General features: G+C 38.6%; 1 protein-coding gene across 1 annotated transcript; it reads left to right on the plus strand.

The window, feature by feature from the left end:
• The first annotated feature begins 1,495 nt into the window (after positions 1–1,495).
• Positions 1,496–9,536, plus strand: LOC112693830 (glucose dehydrogenase [FAD, quinone]-like). Its single transcript, XM_025569073.1, has 2 exons — positions 1,496–3,243; positions 8,395–9,536. Exons 1-2 carry the CDS (start codon positions 1,708–1,710, stop codon positions 8,740–8,742), a joined length of 1,884 nt encoding a protein of 627 aa, XP_025424858.1. The 5' UTR covers positions 1,496–1,707; the 3' UTR covers positions 8,743–9,536.
• The last annotated feature ends 1,479 nt before the right edge of the window (positions 9,537–11,015 follow it).

Here is an 11,015-nt window from a genome sequence, read left to right on the forward strand (position 1 = left end):
TGTCTAATTTGACCGGAAATATCGTTATTGGCTAGGAATTTATGTTAATTCCTAAATTTATGTCTTCGCTGGTAACATATGTATTAAGTTTATATTTATTTTTACAATTTTTTAGATAAATAAAGCTAATAAAATTAAGATCCTGTATCCCATCATCTATCGGACCTTGACCTAAAGGATTAAATAACAAAAATTAAGACACTCTTAAATGTTTTGAAACCACCCTACAAGGTCAGCCAGTAAGAGCCCGCGTACATTTCATTTCAACATATGGACTAAAAATAAATATCATTAAACATACGACAATAGTGTGCTTTTTTCTATATTTCTGCATCGAAATAGAAATTACTTTCGTATAAAAAAAAAAAAATCATAAAACGAGGCTGAGCAATTCATCTGGTAAATCTACACACGTCAATACTAATTGTACTGTGTACGCGCATAAAACGGTATGGTATCGTATTAGATTACCAATGCAGTTAGGACCGTAGTGACCAAATATTGCGCCCGGGGCAAAACTTCAAAATGTGTCTTAAAGAATTTTAATTTTTAAAAAACACTGGATATTTTTTTAAACGCAATATAAATAATGATTTTTCTTTATAATTATTTAAGCGTTTGTTAATTTCATTTAAATCAATCACTTATTAAAATATAAAGATACTTTATAATTATAAGTACATAGGTATAACATAATTATATTTATAAGTTATATAAGTAAATACATAAATAAATAATATTACTTTTACTTATAAGTGATAAGTTATAACTTATAACAATTAAATTCCAAATTTTTCATTTTTGCGCCCTTCTAAGAATTGCGCCCGGGGCGTAAGCACCTCTAGCCCCCTCATTGCTACAGCCCTGAATGCAGTACCGTAACCGATAACGATATGTTAAACGCGAAAAGAACTCGAAAACGGATAACGAACCGTGACTCGTGCGATAACGTACTGAAATTAGATGTTCAAACAACATCAAGAGTGCAGCGCAGAGGCATAAATAAATACTTTTTCATACTGCACACTCGAGGATTCGTCATACACCCATTTCAAACGTTAACAGTGATGAGCCACACGGCTGAAATAGTTGGTGTTTTAGATTTTGCTGACGATACGTATTGGAATTTTAAAAATATATGTAAAATAATTGAACGAAAAAATTTAAAATTAAAAAAAAAAACAAACACCATAATACCGAGAACATAACCACAGCACACTTTTTGATTTCGTACTGCACACTTAACATTTCGTGTTGCACACAGTTTTAGTCCCTGGCGCAGAGACTTGACAAATCGTTACGTACCGCTACGGTACTGTTTCCACCGAGAACCGCACACGTGGTACTCGTATGCGCATACGACGCGTGTTATGTCACCGAAAGCGTTTCGGTACGAAAAAACGTGTTAACCGAGCGCGGCGGTAGAACCGGGTGTGCGCGCCGGCGAAAGGCACGTGCGCAACGCTCGGTTCGGCGGAGGGGCGGCTAAGGATCGTGTTGCGGGCGACGCGGTCGCGGCGCAAAAGTAGAGGAGATCAATCGAGGGAACAGAGAAGTGCAGCGGCGTGCGTGACCGTTTACGAGAACGTTACGTATTGTACCACCGTCCTCGCTGCAAAACGCACGTGCACACACGCGCACCACTCGACCGCGCAGACGTGTACTGCTGTGCACCGGAACAACGGACTACGCGATCGGACCAGGGACATGCGTTCCACGGGCGGCGGCGGCAGGACGCTGCAGTGCGTGGCGGCCGTGGTCGTAGTGCTCGGTTTGGCAACGCCCGGCCACGGCATGGCGTACACCGTGTTCCAGGCGGTGGTCGAGTACTACCGGATGCTGGGCCCGGGGCCGGCGGACGCGGTGCCGGACGCGGCGTACGTGAAACAGCATTACGACTTCGTGGTGGTGGGCGCGGGCTCGGGCGGCTCCGTGGTGGCCAACCGGCTGACTGAGGTGGCCGGCTGGTCGGTGCTGCTGCTGGAGGCGGGCGGCGAGGAGAACGCGATGACCGAAGTACCGCTGTTGGTCAGCTACCTGATCGGCTCGGGCTTCGACTGGGGCTACCGGACAGAGCGGCAACCGGGCATTTGCGGTGCAATGGCGGACAAGCGGTGCCGGTGGCCGCGTGGCAAGGTGATGGGCGGCACTAGCGTCATCAACTATATGGTGTACACGCGTGGCGTGCCGGACGACTACGACCACTGGGCGCGGCTGGGCAACAGCGGCTGGTCGTACGCGGACGTACTGCCGTACTTCCGCAAGTCCGAGGATGCCAGACACGTGCCGTCGCCGTCCACGTACCAGTACCACGGTCGCGGCGGCTACCTCAAAGTCGAGGAGCCCACGTGGAAGACACCACTGGGTCCGGTGTTCCTGCGCGCCGGCCGTGAGCTCGGCTACCAGGTGCCCGCGGACCACAGCGGCCCGCGACCGCTGGGTTTCTCGTACGTGCTGGCCACCACGGACCGCGGCACCCGGTGCAGCGCGTCCAAGGCGTTCCTGCGGCCTATCAGGCACCGGCCCAACCTGACCGTGGCCAAACACGCCACCGTCACCAAGGTGCTCATCGACGCGGTCTCGAAACGCGCGTACGGCGTGCGGTTCGTGCGCGGTCGCCGGACCTTTGAGGTGTACGCGCGTAAGGAGGTGATTCTCAGTGCCGGTGCACTCAACACGCCGCAACTGCTCATGCTGTCCGGCGTGGGACCGGCCGACCATCTGATCGAGCACGGCATACCCGTCATCAGTAACCTCAAAGTGGGCTACAACCTGCAGGACCACATGTCCATGGCCGGTCTGGTGTTTCTGGTCAACCAGTCAGTGACCATTGTGGAGAGCCGTTTCCGGAATCCCAAGTATCTGGTCCAGTACGCGCTCAGAGGACAGGGACCGTACACCATACCAGGTGGTGCGGAGGCGCTGGCGTTCACGGCCACGCGGTTCGCGGTCAACGGGTCCAGGGCCCCCGACATGGAGCTGGTGTTCGGGCCCGGTGCGCTCACCGGTGACACGGGTGGCTCGCTGCGTCGGTTGCTCGGCATGAACGAGACGTTCTACGATCAGGTGTACGGCAAGTTCCTGGAGCACGACGCTTGGGGCCTGGTGCCGATCCTGCTCAGACCATATAGCCGCGGCCGCGTCAAGCTCAGGTCGTCCAACCCGTTTCACGCCCCGCTGTTCTATGCAGGCTATTTGACGGACGAGCGAGATCGTAACACTCTTGTCGAAGGCATAAAACAGGTACCTTGACTCGTAGTTATATTCGGGTTGAATTCAACCGGTCACAAAAGTCGATCATATTTATAGATCTTGTATCATTTCAAACGTAACAAAAACCTTACATAGTCTCACAGAAATCTCGTTATAACTACGATATTCGTTTTACTCTGATATTGTTATAATTGAAGATCACATTTCAAATTATCTGGAATATTTTATGTTCAAATATTATATACATATTTATTTATACTTGCGTAGGATGGGTCTTATTGGCCATAGCTGATATATTATCATAGGTTCAAAATAAACTAAAATTGATTTTCGTTAATGAATGTTGTACGCGCAATAATTAATATTTAAAACATAAGTCATTAAAATACGTGTTACAAATATTTTCAACATCGACCTCGTTACATTATTTCTCACTAGCTACAGTGCATACATTAAAACGACATAATGTTGTATGTAAATTTAACAATTTAACAAGTGTAGTTTCATTATTGCACGCGTGGTCATTCAATGTTGACACCGATATCGATTATTTTTCTGCTTGACCAAATTTTAAGGGTAAACACTTGATATTAAGGTTTGTTACATACGAGTACATTGATAGCTGCTTTTTAATACGACTGATGAGATATTTTTATTCGGCTACATTCTTATTTTCATTTTACCATACACGTGAATGTTGTACTTATAATTATGAATATTCCACGCTCGAAATAATGTTAGTAAATATTGTAATTTTTACGAACGGTTTGTGCATCGTGGTTACGTGTGGTAGGGGGGGTGTACCACACGTGTACGAGCGACGCATAAGTTGCACTCGTATTTTCGTGTATTCGTTTGTTAGCTAGTATACTATGGTATAGGTATCTATTGGTGTACATATTTGTTCAACAGGCCTATTACGAGTTAATGTTCGTATTTCCATGGATATGGTTTATACACGTGTATGTTTACGTATGTTCTCCGAGGCTTATGGAAAGTTTATGGACTTTTTATTTTTATTTTTTTGAACCCGTGACGCAACTTTGGAAGTTTCACTTTCATTAAATATAAAAAATAAATAAATATATAAATTACGACCGTGTGCTCGAACTTCAACCGCTTGTTGGACGTAGTAGCCATCTGTATGTTAAACTAGCTCAATACTCTCAGTTTTTTTTCTCTTACATAAATATAACTTCTACACGTTTTCGTATTGTATAACACTCGTACAAGCGTTGGTTCCATAGGACGTTGCTTGTAATGTATTTATTATTCGTTAATGCGTACACCTCCGCGTTAATGTACCATGACCGAGGACGGAAGAGGAAGAACTCATTTTTCAAATACGGTGCGGATTTTATTAACATAATCGGTGTGTACAGTAACGGTCCACGTACACTATATACATACACATCTCTCGGCCGTGTAAAAAAATTCTTAGGAGTTTTCTCTTTCGCGTACGAAATAATATAAAACGCCTAGAACACACGTTTCACGGTCACTTAACGTTAAGTATCTGCCATGGAAAACGAATAAAAAAGTCAACAACATACATGTTACGGCAGTTCAACGATCGCGAAACGCGTACGGCGCGAGGGATGGTGAACGAAGGGTGGACTGTTACACAACGCGATACGATAATATTTTATCGGACGCGTACTTTTCTACGTTTTCCACGGTCAACCGGTCCGGAAACGGTGAGTGTTTCGTGTCTTACTCCGCACGTAAGTCGCGTAACACGTAAACCGTTCGTTCGCGTTATTTTTGCAACGACTTTTTGGTTTTATTTTTTTATTTTCTCGTTTCCTAATTCGGCGTTCGTTTTGGAGACGACGGGTTGCGCGTACCGATGCAGATGTACCCATCGCACCCGCCCGCCGGTCGCGCCGCGAACCATTATCGGTACCGATCATAACAGTTGCGCGGTATGGTGCCGCGCGACGACGTCGTCTCGTCGCGCGTCACCGTCGGCGCGAAGAGCTTTTCGCCACCCGGTCGGCGGTATTCGTTCACGACAGTTTTCTCCGTTCGTTTGTTTTATTGTTTCCGTCGACCCAATCCGACGGTCGATAAAACGTGCACGACGTGACACCAATCACAAACCACGGGTTACGACGACAACAACGACAACAACAACAACAACAACAGCGTTAGCGACCAAACTCGTTACGAGAATGGTGTTTACATCGCGTGCCGCGGTGTTACGAAATCGCAACGACGGCGCGGTCCAACCGGTTGCCCGGCCGTCGGTATATTTAGGTTCGGTCCCGACCCCCCTCCCCCCCACCTTAACATGCGCCGTTCCACGGGCACCGCGGACGACAACTCGATCGGACCGCGCGACGCGCAAAACGATTACGCTTTGCCGAACAACACTTTCGAGATCGTCCACCGGCCACGAGCGTTGGACCTTGACGCGGGACGCAGACGACCGGCCCGCAGGCCACCGCTGCCACCGAACCGCCGCTCCAGACCCGTTGCGAGGGGCAGGGAGGGGAACGCGCTATAGTTCGTCTCGCCCCGGCGGCCTTGTACTCGTTACCGATCCGGTCAGTAGAAGATCGCGAACAACGGCCGCCCGAAGGCAGCCCCCGGTTAGTACACACTGCTCGGCCGGATCGTTTTCGTTTCCACGATCGCGCGCGCACCACCTGTCGTCGAATCCGATTTCCCTACGACCACGGGTTTTCAGACCGCTCGTGGGTTCGGCAAAGAAACGAACGGCGAAAGACGAGAATAGTAAGATCACGTCCGCGATTCGAATTCGTTGTGGATGGTCCCGCGACTTCGACCGGTAACGCCGTGGTCAAAGTGCAACGGGCCGGATGCAATGCACACTTCTTTTCATTCAAGTCCGTGGTTCGCGCACATTTTCCGGTCAACAGGGGTTTTTAAACGTAATCAAGTGTACGTTTGTTAACGAGGATTTGACGTATACAAAACGTACGATCAATCCATTACGCATCATTACCGCAGTTATAAAACGATTAAGAATAATTTTTAATTATCTACCGAATGAACGAAAATGTGCACAGTTCAAATTCATGAAAATAATTCGTATTATTGTTGTTTGTATACTATTCAAGATACGTTTTAGTACATCCTTGGGAATTTCCGTTGTTTAATTAATGTTTTCGAGACACTAAAGTAAAATATTATTACCGCCCATCCACTAAACGGTTATCGACATGCCATTTCGAACAACTGTGCCGTAATGTGGTGGTATGTGAGCCTGACTAAAAACAATCTAACATTAAAACCTTTGTTAGCCGGGCCATATGTTAATAACTATATTATATTCGTATTGGGTTTGACAAAAAATCCTAGACTTATCCACTAGTGCGTCTTTGACCGTTGTAGATATAATTTTTTCTGATAATCGAACGTATTGCGAATTCAATTTCAGTTTCAAAACCAATCTAGTATATGATTTTATTTTTACTGGAACTTACGAATACGTTTGAATTGAAATTGCATGAATACAATTTACGCCTCATAAGCGGTAAGACTCAATCGTATTTGCCAGTTTGCCATGTGTTCGACAGAATTTTGAGTTTGAATGAATGCTTATTTATACTTAAATTTATTAATAGGAATAACTTTTAATCGATACACTACGTACGAATATTATTATACGTTATAATTTTTTGAATTAATACTTTTCACGTGTTGACCTATTTTATTTGAATTATTATAAATTATTCGAAAAAAAAATTATGCACAACTTGAAATTTTATAATTTATTCTTATTTTGTAGATGGTTTAAAATATTTGATAGTTTGATATTTTATATATTATATAGTAGGCACCTTTACCGGAACTCCGTATTACTCGTTTATTATATTTCAAGTGTGCGTGATGTGTGCTTGCAATATACATTTTCAAGTGTTTTATTTATTTGAAATACTCGTTTATTAGTTATTATAGAACACTATTATTTTTTTAAAGAAATAATAATTCATACAGTATATAATCTAAATGTAAATGCAATATAATATAGAGATTATCTTAACGGAACAAGATTGTAATCTTTCATTGTATTCTATTACAATGTAACAAAATGTGTTATACACCATATAAATATTTCAATCTTAATCGTATCGAGAAGTTATTTATATAATACAATTGAAAAGATAATTAAACGTGTAATGAAACGCTCTAGGTACCTTGAGTATTTAAGGTTTAATAAATAAAAGTTTAAAAATAATAATTCTTTTAATAGTAATTATAATTATCAATCAACGAAATATAAAATAAATCAAATTCATCGAAATTTTTCAGTTATATTATCTAAATGACTTTGTTTTAAACATATTTTAGTTTTCATTTGACTACTATTTAATAATATGATACCTATACAATAATCATACTCAACCTTGTTCCAAATATTTGATTGCGAACAAAAGTAAAATTGACATTTTACTAAATCATAAATGTGTTTTGTATGAATAATTTAAAACCATTATTTTGCATGAGATTTTAAAAATTGATTAGAGCTTTAAAATATGTGTTTTTGCATGACGATATTATTAAATATAAAAGCACAACAATTATCGATCAAACGAGCTTTGGCTATTAAAGGACTAATATAATATCTAAGTATAGAATAAATAAATAGTATTCTTTGAGTTAAGTGATTGACAATTGAAAAACAACGTTTTAATGTTGTAATTGTTTTAATAAGTCCAGTTTAAATTAACCATGCATTTCGTATAAATTTATAAGAAAAACCTATTATGTATTTAGCTTATTATTTCATGTTCGTTTTTAACTAATTGTCCAATTTTATGTGAATTGCACATAATCTTAAGGAATTAATGATATTCTTTTACGGGATTAAACTTTCTGCGCGTTTAATCAACACTCATTTTACCCACCTAATACCAGGCAATGATAAATTTATAAAATTATCAACTCATAGTGCGAGCGTATGATATCATTTTTATTTTTTACGACTTTATATGTTTATAACATAAAATGAGTGATTAATTATCACGATAAGTATGCATGCGGATAACTTTCATGCACGTGAATAAAATCAGCCACACAGTGGTAACACTTTACAACTGATTCGGTTAAATTTCAATTGTCTGATAGTTATGTATTAATAATAGATTAACTTGATTGAATGTTGCGATTCACTTTATTTTTGTGCCAAACTTATCACATCTGTTTTCGCAGGCAATCGCGGTAAGTAAGACCCGGGCGTTCCAAAAATACGGGTCCAGACTGTTGCCGATACCGTTCCCGGGCTGCGAGCACAAGCCGTTTATGTCGGACGCATACTGGAGGTGCGCCATCGGGCTGGTGTCGACCAACTTACACCATCAGTCGGGCACGTGTAAGATGGGACCAGACTCAGACCCAGACGCAGTCGTCAACCCCCGGCTCAGGGTGCGTGGTATTAAAGGGCTCCGAGTGGTGGACACGTCCATCATGCCGGTCATACCGGCCGGCCACACTAATTCCATGGCATTCATGATTGGCGAGAAAGCGGCGGACATGATCAAGGAGAGCTGGCTGATGTAACACTCGCTGCAAGAAATTACGATGATCATTGTTCATCCTCAGTTCGATTATCACTTGACGTTTTGGAAGATAACTCTGTAATGTTACACTATTCATGTCCGCTCAGAAACGAATTTCGTCCCTTATTTAGATAACAGTTGCAAACAGATAGCTTTCAGCATTATTAATTTTACTATTTTACATTTTACGTTATTATTTTTAATGAAGCAGCGAATTATTTGCAAACGCTTTTGTCTGAATGGTATTCCTTAAAATTATCAATTGTTTACTGTTACCATAAAATACTGAAAAATCAAAATAGCGAATACCATTGATTTACTAAAATGTCCCCTGTAAGTAATCGTATCAGCCGTTTGAGAACCATTAAGTGTCCCGTACTTAATGTTTTCCAAGACCATGATCGATACTTGAATTTAAATTTAAATACATTTATGTTGAATTCGACAAATCTACTACGTCTTAAAACATCATGAATTCGTACACAGAATCAAATGACTCTTCACGATGAAGACGCATCTCGTAAGTTAATTTTAAAGATTGTATGAATTAGCAATCGGAAACACGTGAGCGTAACACGTGAGAATAGTCTCCCAATTCGACTTACAAAACTAATTTCATGGAATCTCATCTGAATAATATTTTTAATGTTTTTCGATTACGTATACTCATTCCATCGTTTGAAATTAAACATTATATAACATTTAACCGCACAAAAGCTCTAACAGAAATATTACTCAATCATTTGTTTTCATCATAGAATAATGCTAAACGGTTATGCTAATAATAATAATAATTATAACTTTATTAACAAAAATTAACTCAAATTTAATTTTTACAGAAATTTTAACCTTAATCTAATTAAATTAAATTTTAAATATATATATAAATTTGTCACCTATACATATACATATATAGGCGTTAAAGAAATATAGCCATTCAAATAATTTAACTTATCTTCATAGTATTTATAATTTTGTAACCAAAAACTGAATCTTATGTAGATCAATAATTATTTATCTATTACTAATTATTAATTATACCGTATTAGTATAAAAATGCAGTGACTACGATTTATGGTAATAAGTGATGGATAACACTTTTCTTATTTATGATCAAGTTGTAATTTAAGATAGTTGGTAATTTATATTTTATTTAAATTTTACACATCGAGTAATTTATTTATGGTTGTTCAGACGAGAATAGTGAATTTAATGAAAACGGTTAGGTGTATGGAAGCGAAATGGCATCGTTTTGTTAAAAAAAATTTCTTATATATTATGAAAATGTATTAAATTATAAATTATTAATTAAAAACATAATATTATTAAAAAACATAAGTTACCGCTTTTAACTTAATATAGAGAGTCTACTCTCTATATTAAAGTCATTATAGACTGAATAATAATTAATTAATTAAATTAAATGTTGTTGTTGTTGATGTTTTAATGATTTTTATTAATTATTGTGAATTAAAAGCAAAATTATAATGTAAATATAATAACATAAATTATTATTTATGATGTTTGTTTGTACATGACTATAAGTATGAATAAATATAATCGTTTTAATTATCATTTGTTGTAATATAATATAAATATATATGCCTATAACAAGAATATATAAATTATTCGATTCCGAATAGAAAGAATAATAATAATATTTGGGTTATATAATATTATTATAAATGTAATAAGCGGAAACAGTGTTCTAAAATCTTCCTTCATAAATTGAAAGAAGAAGACCCGATATATTATACGAAAACAAGATGTTTATAATAACTTGGCATTCTCGGAAAGAAATGAAATAATTCAATGCAATCAATATAAGGTTTGAATAAATTCTGTATTAACCATTTATTTTATTATAATTTAAATAATTATAATAAAATGTATTAATCAACAAGTATTTAATATTCAATTTTTATTATAGATTCCAATAAATATTTTTCAACTTCAACTTTATTTAAAATATATAAATTTAGTCATAATTTCACCATTAAAATTAAATACATTATTAATGTTTAATTTGAACATTAATATTATAACTATTAATTCAAAATTATAAGAAATATATAAAAGGTAAAAATATTATTTTATTTTCTTCATTAAATACGTATAAGTTAATTTTATTGTTTCACCTGAATTATTAGAACAACAATAAAAACCATAATTTAATCATTTGAAGATAAAACGTGTAAATATTAGATAATATAACTACTTTTTTATATTAGAAAAGTATAAAACTATTATTTAAAATCAAAGTAAACTAAGAAA

The sequence above is a fragment of the Sipha flava genome, unplaced genomic scaffold (assembly GCF_003268045.1).
Source record: "Sipha flava isolate LNK unplaced genomic scaffold, YSA_version1 118_pilon_pilon, whole genome shotgun sequence".
Taxonomy (NCBI): Eukaryota; Metazoa; Arthropoda; class Insecta; order Hemiptera; family Aphididae; genus Sipha; species Sipha flava.